Source organism: Salminus brasiliensis, chromosome 7, assembly GCF_030463535.1.
Source record: "Salminus brasiliensis chromosome 7, fSalBra1.hap2, whole genome shotgun sequence".
NCBI lineage: Eukaryota > Metazoa > Chordata > Actinopteri > Characiformes > Bryconidae > Salminus > Salminus brasiliensis.
In genome coordinates this window covers 43,854,553-43,870,322 of record NC_132884.1, presented here as the reverse complement: position 1 = coordinate 43,870,322, position 15,770 = coordinate 43,854,553, and the positions used below count along the sequence as shown (strand labels likewise).

General features: G+C 37.8%; 1 protein-coding gene across 1 annotated transcript in view; it reads left to right on the top strand.

The window, feature by feature from the left end:
* Window positions 1–15,770, top strand: part of ptprt (protein tyrosine phosphatase receptor type T) — a 218,938-nt gene that overhangs the window by 84,272 nt on the left and 118,896 nt on the right. Inside the window, 1 exon segment of the mRNA XM_072683369.1 lies at window positions 499–555. Coding sequence (XP_072539470.1) covers window positions 499–555 — 57 coding nt within the window.

Sequence of the window (15,770 nt, the reverse complement as noted above, 5' to 3'; positions counted from 1 at the left end):
AAACCCATAATTTGTGTTCCTTGACTCAGTAAAAAAAGGCTCTAGTCACATGATAGTCTTGTGTCAAGTTTTAAAGCTGGGTTTAAATGATGTCTTTGCCACAAATTTCAAACATATTTTATTACTGTTCTCTTCTTTTCTGTTCATTTTATTTCTGTTTATTTGTTTTCCACTCATTGTCAACAGATAATAATACCTACTGTAAAGTCATTTTTCATATCCATCAGAAATCAGTCTTTGAAAAAAGAAGGATTATACTTCTAAATCAGACCTCAGAATTTATTTCCCCTTCGGTTCCATCAGGTCTTTTTGCCCAGAAGCTTCTGGACTGAGTACTACCTTATTTAGACTGTGTATCTGTTTCCTGAATGTTCCACTGTATATCTAAGCTCTGAAGAACTTTCAGGCACTGAGAGCTGAAGGCGTATTTCTTTAGACTATTTTTTCTTTCTTTCTTTTCTCATGCATGCCGACCTGGAACGTAAAACCTTGTCTTAGTGGTAATAGGTAGGGGACAAAATACCACGCCCTACATACTTGTCATTCCCAGTGAAGGTGAATATTATACCATGGTCAAACTTTTTTCTTTCTTCTTGATTCTTTTCACCCACGCTCTTCTTTCCACTGTTGTTTCCTTCCCACCTCTCCTTTAATTTTCCATTTTTTTGGTTTGAGAACTTGTTGTTCATTCTGCTTTTCTTGGTCCACATTTTAATGCATCAGTTTGCATGTCTGGTCCACAATAAAGCTGAAGTGTAGCTGGTTGTCATTGACCTCATTTACACTAATGTTCTTTGGTACCCTTACAGTGTATGGTTCCCCCTTACACATCTCAGTCTCTGCAGTTTTGAAAGATCATTTCTTTAAAAAAATCCCCTACATCTACTGTGGTTTTGCTCATGGCCTTGTTAAACTTGTATAAAACCAGTGCAGAATGATACGATAATAATGTTGTTGTTTACAGTTATTTGTTTTTTAGGACTTCTTTGAAATAATATCCTTATAGAAGCTTATTGATAGTTATTTTTAATTGTTTATTAGATTATTATCACAAATTATTAGTGATCTGTCTCTCACCAAACAGTGAACCACGTCTATCTCTACTGTTGCTCAGATGTTTCTGCTTCCAGTTCCTCCTTTGTCTTCTCTATCAGTCAGTGTTAAACCTCTAAGATCTTTCGTACTAGATTTCTACTATTGAACCCCAATCAGTATTAGTCTATTACTCACAGATGATCATCTGACTTTCTCATTCCCTCCTGTTTAGTGTTTAGAGTCCACTTACTAATGAGTTATTAACACTAATAAGGAGCAGAAATGCTCTTATTTTAAAGCGTAAAACTCATCAGCTCCAAACGTGAAGATCAACACTGCTGAAGTTATGAAGCTCAGCAACATCACCCAGAGCTCAGACTGTGAGAGTAGTCTCTTCATATGTTAATGAGCTGATCAGATGATCATTAGTGAGTTTAACTGTAGTCAGGTATTAACAGAGCTCTGCTAAAGCTGACAGCTAGAACACTGACTGATGGAGAACTCACAGTAAGATCAGGAACCATCTGAGCTTTACCAGTGTGGAGGAATGTGGGGCACTGTTGTGTTTTGACGAATGAACTGGAGCTGATTATTAATTATTAATGTTCAGGTGGTAGAAATTGGTTAAAATTGGTCAGAGTTTAACAAGTATCTGAGCAAAATTTCAAAAAGTGATGCGTGTTGCCTTACTCACAACGCTCCACCTGTACCTGTGCAAGTAACTGCTTCACTTACATGACCCCACTCATACACTCACACCCTGCCAGCCTAACCTCTGTTTGTGTGTGTGTAGGTATGTGTGTGTATGAATGGGTGTCTGTGTGAGTGGGTGTGTTTTTGTGGGTTGGCATGGGGTGATTGCTTATGATTTGTGTGTGATTGATTTAGTCATGTGGTGGTGGTGTGTGTGAGTATGCAGTCAGGTGTGTGTTTATCTGTGGATTGTGTAGCATTGCAGGACAGCTTTACATCAGAGTAAATAGTGATAGCATGCTTGTGTTTGTAAGTTTTTGGATTCCATGTAAAGGTCATGCTCTGATTTTAGAGGTAAAATTTAGGTTAAAAGTTTGAAAAAAAAAAAGATAAAAATGATGTAATCATATTTCATCAACCCACCATCACAGTTGTTTTCACTACCAGAAAAGTAAATAACTTGGCTGCCTGAAGCCATCAGTAAATCATCAGAATAACACCCATGACCTACAAACAGTTCCTATCTCAGGAAGAGAACTCTTAAATCTAGTCTAAACTTTGACTATTTGCCACTTTTAGATTGTTCTAAGAATTGTGTTGTATTATTTATTTTTTTCTAGATGGATGTAACAATTTTAAGTCCTTTAAAGCTTTATTGTGTTTTATATTGTGTGTTTTATGTGTTTATTCCAAGAAATGGTGGTTAAAACAAGCTCATTTTACTGCCAATAAAATGATAAACATTCAATAGAAAATTGACTTAAACAAGTAAAACCATCTAGTAGTATAAAACTCTTATGATATTCCTATAAAACTATTTGGACTAGGTTTAAGATGACTGCACTTATAATAGAATAGAAATTCTAGATCACGAACGCAATTACAGAAAACATAAATAAATCAACATGCCTTTTTTGTGATATTCACAGCACAGCAACACAGATATTCCAACATTTCACACATAAAAAGAAAAGCTTTGCTCATCTTAACACTCTTGAAAGAAGACTCAACCAAGATGTACGTCTGTAGCCTACACACTCTGATTATAGATCTAACAAGTAGCAGATGTTTGTAATCAGGAGAGACAGATTGCTCAAGACATCCTGGGGAGACACCTGTGAAGCCCTCAATCAGATTTAGCTCCAGAGGTTGTGGAATGTGGGCCTGTGGATGTTCACTGGGCTGCGGAGCTGGAATGTCTGTTTATTGGAGCTTGAACAATACAGGGACTAAAACTTTGCAAGGCACCAGGGATCTACACTTTATAGACATTGTATTGGGACACCTGCTTATAATTCAAAAGGGTTTATCCTGCTTATGTTGGAGTAACTGTCTCAACTGTCCAGATAAAAAGGCATTCTACTAGATTTTGGAGGAACATTGCTGTCAGGATGTGATTGCATTCAGTTGACCTCACTAACGCAATTGCATTGAGCGTTAGTGAGGTCAAAATGTTGGATGATCACTATCCCACTCCTTAACTCATCCCAAAAGTACTGGATAGAGCTCCATCATCATTCAGGAGAACACATTTCTCAATGCTGGGGGGCTTTATACCTCTCTAGCCCACGCCTGACATTAGGCAGCATGGTGCCAATAGGATCTCGTTTGTAGCAATAATGAGCCTATTTACTTTGTCTCTGATTGGCCTCCTCCAGATCAACACGAATGGAAAATAACTTCTTACCTCTATTGAAACCTAAATTCCACTGCTGGGACCAACTTCCGACTAAGAATTCCAGAAAAGAGAAGAGGCCAGAAATTGAGAACCTGCGGGACAGGTGGTAAATTTGTGATATTCCACCCAATAGAGAAGCTTGAATGTACCAATATACTCTCTGATGCAATCTACCCAAGTATTCCATGAATCTCTTCAATACTTGTGGTTTGCAGCAAGCTTCTTGGTTTAGGCCAATGCCTTCTAAGAGTTCTTTAATCCAAATGTAATATCCAAAAGAGAGTCTCATGAATGCATTGGCAAGGCCTGGAAGTGAGGAGACTCAGATCTGGGTACTGTAGAACAAATGCTATTCAAATGCTAATCAGCACTAGCCAAGTGCTGGAAATGCATTTTTTACAGTTTACAAGAAATTTGGCCAGAAATGAACTTTACACAGTTTTGCAATGTAAATGTAATGCAAATAATCAAGCAGTACATTCCTGGTGTCTAACAAGTGTGTCTTTCAGTTTATAGTGAAGCTACAAGATGTTTAGACAGATATATAGATAACTTTATTAATCCCAGAGGGAAGGTCAGGTATTACAGCAGCATAGAAGTACAGTGAAAAGCAAAGTAGCCTTCTTTATATGTACAAAGCAGTTAAAGTGGAACATGCAGTAATAATGCACATAAATATTATGCAGATGACCGTGCAATGTGTATTGTCATGCAGTTTCAATATAATATCAATTGACATCTGAATTTGAGGTGCATGCACGAAGTTGCAATGCATATAGATCTGAGTAGAGAGATGTAGTAATGTCCAGCTGGTGCTCAGAGAGCCCGTCCTGATAGAGCTCAATATACATTAATGTCCCGACACACTGATGAGGTGTTATACAGCGTGATCAGTAAAAGTGTTCCTGGTAAATCTTGAGGTTCAGGGTGGAACAAAGCAGTGCTGTAATGGAGTCTTAGGTAAAACTCCACAGAGTGATGCAACTCTTGTACTATCCTCTGGACTTAGAATATCATAGTACGTCCCAGCAGACTTGCTGCACATAGAGGACAAGGATGATGTCCTAGGACACAGAAACATGTCTAGGGCAGTATTGCAGTACGGCATACTTGTAATGACCTGAGGGGCACTGTGGACTGTGGAGGTTTTAGTCTTTTTTATATACAGTCTTTTTGAAACTGATCTGAAGACCTCAAAAAACACTTGTTTTTGTTTTCTGGCTGATATGAATGACTATCCAAAAACTTGTAGCTTTACTCGGTCAATAAGTGGACAATGAGATGAAATATTCCAGGGGCAGAGAGTCATCTCTGCAGGTCAGCTTCACCTCTTCTCACAAGCTTTGCCAGAACACATTGTTGAGTGCTTGCACATTCCTGCCGCTACCACATAATCCACTGTTACGGACTGAGGAAAGAAGTGAGTTGTTAATACTGGGTCGTTGCTGTTGCCACTGCTGATGGATTTCTTGTTTGCTCATGGTGGCATCTTCATAGCTAACATCTGAACTGAAGATGAATTCAAGTCATTTTTGCAAGGCTGTAAAAAGTAATAAATAACCTCATGAGGATCTACAGATGTTTCAGTTGTTAAAACAAACCATGTGGTGAAACTGGGGCTAGGTTTAAGAACTGGATCAATTTATGGTCATAATTAACCCTTTCTGGTCTAATGGCATTTTCTCAATTTTTGCAAATCGTTTAATTGAATTTGTCTGTAAAGACACTTTACAAAAGCGCTGCAGTGCAATTTTAGCAGCAGTATACATTTTAAACACTATTTTACATCTCTCTGATGTCGACTGAATGAATAATTAAGGGTTTCTGAGATGACAGGTAAAGGCCGACTTCAACTCATAGTCTATGCCAGAGCCTATGCAAGAAAGCTTCCCTTCTTTTTAGTGTAAGGGTTTCCATCCTGTACTCATTCTGCTTCATTCAGACCCAGGGAGTTCTGTTTGTGCTTTCTTGAGTGTACTCCAAATAACCTCAGCTAGCGCCACTCAATCAGACTGTTATGCAGTGCTTCATCCAGAGCTGTACAGGCTGTGCTCACTATGCTTTGGGCTTGTATCAGCCCTGCTGGTACCTAATAGAGAACAACTGTTTGAGTTCTGAATCTCTGAAAGTGGATTGTGGAGTTCAGGCAGTCTTCAGTAGAGCCCTGACCTCTTTCCAGGTGAAAGTTGGTGGTGTGAAAGACTAGACAGATGGCTTAATCCACAACTCTGCCCAGCACACTGAACACACTGCAGGGGGTTCAGGAGATGCTGATGCTGATGTGAGACATCACCATCTTTTCCAGGCACTCAATAACCACGGAAGCGAGAGCCAATCTGAGGCAGTCATTTAGGCATGACACATTAGAGTTCCTCGGTGGTGGTGGGGGCAGGCGGGTTCTTTAGAAGCCCAGTGAAGCGATGGACGGAGGCTGCGAGAGGTTAAAAATAGGCCCTGTGCAGGGTGGTTGTATTCACTTCGCTGCTTTCCACACATCTCCTTCTTGTCTCCTCGTCCACTTACAATATGTTCAATTGCCCTGACTGAAATTACAAATTGGTGTGCAGTAAAAAAAAAGGTTGGGTTTGCTGATTCGCAATGCCAGGTGTTGAAAAGTCACATTTAGTCGACTAATGGACCGGCACGGATGTTTAATGGAGCAAAATGGCATCCCGCTATTTTGACATTTTTATTGGCATTTTGATATGGCTGCCAAAATATTATGTCATCTAAATATTACATACTGTCTGATATTCATATATTGCATTTCTAGCGATGGGTTGAGTGGCATGGGGCTGAGATGCTGGTTTTTGTGTTCTGCCCACTCAATTCTGGCCTACTTTTGCATTATGTAAGCAGTCCTGAAGCTTGAAATTAGTTGGCAGTTGGATTGCACAAGTAGTATTTGCCTCCCCACACCCCCACTTGAAATGCAGTAGGTTATGACTATTATATGAGCTCCCAATGATTTTATGTGCATATACGTGAGTTATGAATCTTAGAACAAAAAGCATAGAAACCAGATTCACAAAAGCTTTCCTAAGTTGTATGAGCAATCTTAATATAAACAAAAAACAATGAAGCATCAAATTATCTTAATTGCTTTCTTGCTTCAGCTTTTTGTAACATAACAATAATTGTAACATTATCATAAATGGGTGTAAGGCACATCTTAAGTGTCTGTTATTCAGTTAAAACTTGAGGAAAATGGATAAAAAAACAGAATCAAACTAACTAAGTTTCAGTAAACAAGAGCTAGAGGTGACAGTGGAGGAATGAGGAAACAAACCTTCCTTTAAAAATTTGAGCTTTTGTTTGTTTTCGTTCTTTATTCTTTGTTTATGTAACACAGAAAGACACATATACATTATAGTTCAAATTCACAATACAGTGCAATGGAAAATTATCATTTCTTTGGTAAAATGCACTAGTTTGGTCTGATGTAATAGGGGACAGATTAACAAAAGCTTTCCAGAGAAAAATCTTCTGAAGAATTTTAAGATAAACACTAAGCAGCTTGTAAGAATGTTCATAAAAGCAATTCTAAAAATAAGCTGAAAAAATATGAATTTTTATTGATATAAGTTTTCATTATTTTCTTAACCTCTTAAACTCCACCTCTGGTTTATCGCCATTCCTGTTTCTTCCAAGAGTAAAACCTTCCAAGAGATACCATTGGTGATAGTCCAGTGTTTGTTAGCAACATTAGCCTAGCCTAATGTTTAGTTTTAAACTAAAGAAGCACACATCAGATACCAAACATGTCTTAGCTGATATACTGCATCTGCATATACTGAATATATTGTTTTTTAAAGTGACTTTTATTCCATCCTGTGGACTGACAGTCTGTAAATACTTGATGGTTTTCTGTGTGTTTACTGACTGTTCATCTATAGGGTGTAATAAAAGTGACAGATCTAAAAACTCTTCACTGTTTTCTTTTATAGCAGTTTGTATGTTGCCTTTTACAGCATTTCACAGCCTATCATAAAATACTTGAAGTTTGTTATTTTAATTAAATGGAGGAAAAACAAAATCAAACTCAAAATCAAAAAATGTTTAGAAAACATATACAAACATTCATTCTGTAATTCAGCTATTTAAACTGATCATTTTAGAGGTTGGCCTTTTGACCTCTTATAGTCTGAGACCAAGTAAGCTTATAAAAATATTTTGGAACCTTTTTAATTGTTCTTAAGAAAAAAGTGTAGAAAATAGAGAATTAAGAAAAATATTTTCTTTGCATATGAAGAATAAAAGCAGATCTAATATTAAGCATTTTGTGAATCTGATGCTTAAACTTAGATGGCAGTAGTATTTGCCCCCACCCCCATCTGACGCCCCAACTACAGTAGACAAAACAATTATAAGGTATCTAAATGATTTTGTATGCAAATACACGAGCTTAAGCCCATTTTAGAGCAGAAACAAAATCAGATGAATCATTTAAATCACAAAATACTTCAAATGCACCCAAAACTAATGATCATCGCCCATTTTCATAATCTTACCGTGGCTACCATGGTGTATTGCTGCCCCCCGGATGGTTCTTTGAACCCTCAACATTACGGCTTGTTTACATGACTGCAGGATGACTAATCTTAATCCCAGTCCAGAGATCATAATCCTTTTAGAGGCACTCAAGTATAATGCTTTAATCCTGTCTACGTACAAACAATAGCACTCATCTGTGTGTCACTCTGCGGGTCTCGGAGATGGCATCATAGATAATCCCTCGTCCTACAGATCCGCCGTAAATAAAGTTTGCTTTGAAAAAAATACGCTCTCAGGATGTCTCAGGGATCACTCTCAATCACAGTGGCAGTGCACCAGCTCCTGCCCACCCATATACAGCAGGGATTATGCTTTAATATCACAGGCTTTAGTAATAATTCCTTTTTGATACTTAATTTTACCCCGGCCCAAAATAAAATGGATTTACATGTTCTTTTTAGGCAAACAAGCCAGGCCTGTGGGTGTGAGGAAATGTATGGTGAGTGGTTTTTAATCACAGGGAGATTAGAGCTGACTTTTTTTCTCTCTTTTAATATAAAAGAACATGCTCCCTGAATTAGGCACAAAAATGACTCCAGTCTTAAGGGAGCGATGCACTCGAATCGCTGTGATCCTCTCGGTTAAGACGGGTTTTAATAGCGATCAGCGTCCTCGGAGAGACTGAGGGATGAAAAGGGAGATAGTAAGCAATGCTCCGTGCGGGACTTTTTTGGCTGGAGCAATTTGCCTTGATTTTGAATGGGGAAGATCTTGTTATTGGACTAAATGCAGATGTGCATTACTTCTCTGGCTCTTACTGGTTGTTACATTGATATTACATGTTATTATCCTCAAGAGCCTTCAACCCTCGTCTTCTTCAGAATGCCGTTCTTTGTTCCTTGTAAGCCTGTTAATGTGTCTTTTGAAGGAAATGTGAATTTTGAAAAACAGTGAGGACAGATCACAGTTAAACAGGTGGTAAAATGTATTTTATCATAAATATTTTATATGCTGAACACTATTACCATAAGTAAATAAGGTATAAATGCTTGCTTGGATGCCTCAGCATCTGATAGGAGCGGGACATCACCAGAATACCTTTACTGATAACGTTCAGGCTTCTTTGTTATTCAAACACATTTTATAGTGCAGGAGTGTGAAATTCTTGTCAGACAGTACATGACATCTTCAATCAAATCAAATCTAATGTATTTTTATAGCTGTTGGTGTCTGAAAGCAGCTTTACAGAATCAGTAATTAGTAAAAATTAGTGGTTGGTGTGGCGCAATGGATAACACCACTACCTGCCAGTGAGCTACCACACCATGTGGGAGACTGGGGTTCGATTCCTGGTCTGGGTGACTATGCTGCGCTACACCAATAAGAGTCCTTGGGCAAGACTCCTAACACTACATTGGCCCACCTCTGTAATACAAGTTGCCTTGTAAGTCGCTCTGGATAAAGGGGTCAGCTAAATATCATAAATGTAAATGTAAATGTAAAAAGACGAGAAATCAACAACATAAAAAGACATGAAAACCTAAGATCCCCCAGTGAGCAGCGGTGGCAGTGGTGGCTAGGGGCAGTGGTGGCTCAGCGGTTAGAGCGCCGGGATATCGATAACAGGGTTGTGGGTTCGATTCCCGGGCTCGGCAAGCTGCCACTGTTGGGCCCTTGAGCAAGGCCCTTTACCCTCTCTGCTCCCCGGGCGCTGGAGTTGGCTGCCCACCGCTCTGGGTGTGTGTGTGTACTCACTGCCCCTAACACGTGTGTGTGTGTGAGTGTGTGTTCACTACCAGATGGGTTAAATGCGGAGGACACATTTCGCTGTACAGTCCACACTGTACAGTGACGAATACGTGCACCTTTATCCTTTTTATCCTTTATCCAAAGACCACCATGCAGGAGAACCTCCCTTAGAGCTGGAGGAAGAAATCTTGGGAGGAACCAAGACTCACAAGGGGGACCCGACCCGTCCTCCTCTGATCAGAACTATTTATAAATTATTGATAAAAGTTGGTGTGCAACATATTCATAATCATAATATAATAATCATGGTGTAGAATAACGTAATATAGTCATTGCAGTGATGGTCAGAGCAATGAGAGTAATGCTGGGTAATAGTGGTAATATTAATACACTGCAAAAAAAATCTAGTCTAAATATGTATATGTATATAATGTCTCGCTACATTTGATCACATGAGATTATTTGACTGATTTCTGAACAATATAAAAATGATTTCATTTCATCTTCTAATATAATGTAATGAGACCAGTATGAAGCTCTAATAACATTAATATCCAGTATGAAGCTCTAATTACATTAATATCCAGTATGAAGTTCTAATAACATTAATATCCAGTATGAAGCTTTAATTACATTAATATCCAGTATGAAGTTCTAATAACATTAATATCCAGTATGAAGCTCTAATAACATTAATATCCAGTATGAAGTTCTAATAACATTAATATCCAGTATGAAGCTCTAATAACATTAATATCCAGTATGAAGTTCTAATAACATTAATATCCAGTATGAAGCTCTAATAACATTAATATCCAGTATGAAGTTCTAATAATATTAATATCCAGTATGAAGCTCTAATAACATTAATATCCAGTATGAAGCTCTAATAACATTAATATCCAGTATGGAGTTCTAATAACATTAATATCCAGTATGAAGCTCTATTAACATTAATATCCAGTATGAAGCTCTAATAACATTAATATCCAGTATGGAGTTCTAATAACATTAATATCCAGTATGAAGCTCTATTAACATTAATATCCAGTATGAAGTTCTAATGACATTAATATAAAAAAACAGTCTAAATATGAAAAATGTATCATTACATTTGATCACATGAGATTATTTGACTGATTTCTGAATATAAAAATGATTTAAGTCATTTTATCTTCTAATGTAATGTTGCCATGATGTTGAAGGCGAGGAGGCTTAAATGGTCAAATCTCTGTGATCTACTCAGTTAGGACGGGTTTCAGTAGCGAGCTGCGTCCTCAGCAAGGTGTTGTATGGAAGTTAGTGTTAAAACTGGGGTAGTTTCTCTGGTTTTGGAGGAGGATCTTACATGTGGACTTCAAACACATGCTTTCCTCAAAAGTGTTTAATCCACATCTTCCTCAAAACCGGAGTCTTTGTTCCTCAGAAGCCCGTTTCTGTTTGTATGTTTCTGTGAAGGTTTACGGATCAGCACCCTGAACATTAGGAGTGTAATGCAGTGCCATAAACTGTGTCTGTGTGTGAATTCTGAACCAGAAGTGGGCGTGGTCAGAAATCCCCAAAGTTTGCGTTTTACATTTAATCACTCCTGTCTGTATTGGGGTCAGTTTGGGGTCAGTTTGTATAGAAATATGGTTTAATGGTGGAGCTCACCTCACTGATGAGGCAGTGTTGAAACGTCTCTCCTCTCCTAGATTCTGCTGATCTTGTACTCATGTGGATCCATAGGCTAGTCAGCTCTGCCAGGAGATTTACAGAGGCCATGAGATCCCGATCAGCAGAATCAAGGAGAGCAGACAAAAGGGGATCTGCAGTAAGACACTGAAAAGAGCGCCCTCTATTGGTGTCTGTATTTGTATCTGTTTAGAATGGATTATCATATTTGTGCTCATATTGGGTTACACTCCTACTACACATGCTAAGCTCATGTATAAATCTGGGTTAGCTTTATAGTAAAAGGGTATTGTTCTTAAGGGAGGGGGCTTAGACACGCTACCAGCAGCATTTGTCTGGCGTGGCCCAGAGGAGCAGAAGCTCATGGAGATAATCTAATAGAGAAATGAGCACAGCCTTAGAAGAATTCAAAGCGCTGTTTAAAGACCCTCCGTCATATCTGCTTGCCCCCATAAGCCAGGGTGAAGCTGTGTATGAGGAGCGATTGTGCAGTGGTGGAAGAGGTTGAGGAGATAAGCTAAATGATTGGTCAGGAGCATGTTAAGTCAGTCAGATTGTGGGGTTAGCATGGGAGAGCGTGCTACCAGAAATACACTAAAACAGCCAGATGGGCTCTCGACAGAGTGAGTGTGAGTATGTGCGTGAGAGTGTGTATATGGGTGAACACTTGCCAGCTTGAACTGCTGAACCCAATCAGATTCAGACAGAGAGAGATGGGCTAGCACTGACAGGAGGTGATGGCCTATCTCCATCTCTTTCTCTTTCTCTCTCTCTCTCACTCTCTCTCACTGTCTCTCTCTATCTCTCTCTCCCTCTGGCGCTCGGATCAACCTGTTAACACCTGTAGATAGAGCAGTAATGCTTTCTAGCTAAAAATATTCCCTGTCAAACAGAGCAGAGATTGCTTCAATGTTCTAATATTATTAATATTATTAATATCCAGTATGAAGCTCTAATAACATTAATATCCAGTATGAAGCTCTAATAACATTAATATCCAGTATGAAGCTCTAATAACATTAATATCCAGTATGAAGTTCTAATAATATTATTACCCAGTATGAAGTTCTAATAACATTAATATCCAGTATGATGTTCTAATAACATTAATATCCAGTATGAAGCTATAATAACATTAATATCCAGTATGAAGCTATAATGACATTAATATCCAGTATGAAGTTCTAATAACATTAATATCCAGTATGAAGCTCTAATAACATTAATATCCAGTATGAAGCTCTAATAACATTAATATCCAGTATGATGTTCTAATAACATTAATATCCAGTATGAATCTCTAATAACATTAATATCCAGTATGAAGCTCTAATAACATTAATATCCAGTATGAAGCTCTAATTACATTAATATCCAGTATGATGTTCTAATAACATTAATATCCAGTATGAAGCTCTAATAACATTAATATCCAGTATGAAGCTCTAATAGCATTAATATCCAGTATGAAGTTCTAATAACATTAATATCCAGTATGAAGCTCTAATAACATTAATATCCAGTATGAAGTTCTAATAACTGAGCTTAAATGTTGAAGGTTGGCTTTGATTTATTGGAGGTTTCAGGGTTAGCTCTAGGCTGAATGTTTGTGTGAGGAAGAAGGAGCTGGTGTGGATATTCAGTGATGGAGACGAGGCTCAGTATCAGTTTGCCGGCGCTGCTGCTGATGGAGAAGTGTGGAGGTTATTAAAGGTAGATGTTGGTGCTGGCGGCAGCGGAGCTGGATTTGTAGTGAAGAATGTATCTCAATTCTCTTCCTGTCAGGACTCTGTCTGCCCGCCAAGGACTCATTGCTCACCATGAAGGTAGTTTGAGAAAACAGCAGTGCAGACAGACTTTTAATCTGCTCATGTTGTAAAAGAAAGATATTTACCTCTGTCTCTGAACTGGCAGAGAAAAACACGTTGGGCTGAGATGAAAGCAAGTCACCCACGTTGAGAGATCAGTGTTTAATGTGCTGCTGTACATCAAGGTTCTCCAACCTTATTGGCAGAACATGTCTGAAAGGATTCTCTTAGAAGTGGGAAGGCAAGGCGTTTCAGTAATTGTTCGGAAAGCTCAAAAGATGCTAACATGGCTGAACAACACAACGATTAGAACTCCTTGTTTTGGAATTTTGGAATGTTTCAACCTGACAATTCCTCGATTTCTCACTGTCTCTCCTCAAATCCCTGTTATGTGTCTTGGTTCTTGCTTATGTTAAGCAACTCATTAGGAGCACTTCAGTTATAGTAAGAAGAGCCGACCTTTGCTCTCCAGACAGCCACAATCAGCGTGGATTAAACAGGATGGTGGAAATGTTCCATTGAGATTCCAGCCCATGTTTATTTGATTGAATCACACATTCCTGCATTCCTGCAGATTTCTTTTGGGAGGATTTCTTTCATGCTGTGAATCTCCTATTCTATCACATCCCAAATGTGTACTTCTGGATTGATATCTGGTGACTGAAGAACCAGCACTGATGCTCTAATAACATTAATATCCAGTATGAAGCTCTAATAACATTAATATACAGTATAAAGTTCTAATAACATTAATATCCAGTATGAAGTTCTTATAACATTAGTATACAGTATAAAGTTCTAATAACATTGATATCCAGTATGAAACTCTAATAACATTAATATCCAGTATGAAGCTCTAATAACATTAATATCCAGAATGAAGCTCTAATAACATTAATATCCAGTATGAAGTTCTAATACCATTAATATACAGTATGACGTTCTAATGCCATTAATATCCAGGATGAAGCTCTAATGACATTAATATCCAGTATGAAGTTCTAATGACATTAATATCCAGTATGAAGCTCTAATGACATTAATATCCAGTATGAAGTTCTAATACCATTAATATACAGTATGACGTTCTAATGCCATTAATATCCAGGATGAAGCTCTAATATCATTAATATCCAGGATGAAGCTCTAATGACATTAATATCCAGTATGAAGTTCTAATGACATTAATATCCAGTATGAAGCTCTAATAACATTAATATCCAGAATGAAGCTCTAATAACATTAATATCCAGTATGAAGTTCTAATACCATTAATATACAGTATGACGTTCTAATGCCATTAATATCCAGGATGAAGCTCTAATATCATTAATATCCAGTATGAAGTTCTAATGCCATTAATATCCAGGATGAAGCTCTAATGACATTAATATCCAGTATGAAGTTCTAATAACATTAATATCCAGTATGAAGCTCTAATGACATTAATATCCAGTATGAAGTTCTAATAACATTAATATCCAGTATGAAGCTCTAATAACATTAATATCCAGTATGAAGCTCTAATAACATTAATATCCAGTATGAAGTTCTAATAACATTAATATACAGTATGACGTTCTAATAAGATTAATATCCAGTATGAATCTCTAATAAGATTAATATCCAGTATGAAGTTCTAATAACAATAATATCCAGTATGAAGTTCTAATGACATTAATATCCAGTATGAAGCTCTAATGACATTAATATCCAGTATGAAGTTCTAATAACATTAATATCCAGTATGAAGCTCTAATAACATTAATATCCAGTATGACGTTCTAATAAGATTAAAATCCAGTATGAATCTCTAATAAGATTAATATCCAGTATGAAGTTCTAATAACAATAATATCCAGTATGAAGTTCTAATAACAATAATATCCAGTATGAAGTTCTAATAACATTAATATCCAGTATGGAATGAAGTTCTCGTGCAGAAACACTTTGTGGTGTACTCAGTCTTTTCACAGTAAAGTGATTCACTAGATGAAGGTGAGTATAGTAGAATAGTGACGCCTCAACTGCTCTGTAGATCAGAAACTGTAGAAGGCCTCAGTTATGCTCTTAACAGAACTGTAACTGCTGCAAAAGGTCTTCAATGAGCAGAAACTGCAGTATTGTAAATGTAGTAATGACACACACACACACACACACACACACACAATCACTGCCATGTCTGACTTTCCCAACCCTCCTCCTGCTCTTTAGCTTTTACCTCACTGATGCTCTCAAAGATAGAAATAGTCCATGGAGTGCCATAAGAGTTAATGAGGTTGGAAGTCCATGTCGAAGTGTCTGTGTGTGTGTGTGTGTGTGTGTGTGTGTGTGTGTGTGTGTGCGTGTGTGTGTCTTCCTTTTGCATGGTGGTCACCATCGTACATGTAATCACACACCCTTAGCCATAACCCGACCACACAGTAACAAACACGGTCATGTGTGCACTTCTTAATGTCTGTGTTCCTGAATGAACACCTGTGTGTTTCTGGAGGAGTGTGTCTCTTAAAAAGGGTTCTGCAAGAGTTCTTTAAGAACCGTGACAACTCAAAGAACCATTTAGATGTTTTAATGGTTCTCTGATTGATCAGACTGCTCTTCAGATTGGTGGAAAACCCTTCAGTAGAAGATTCACTTGA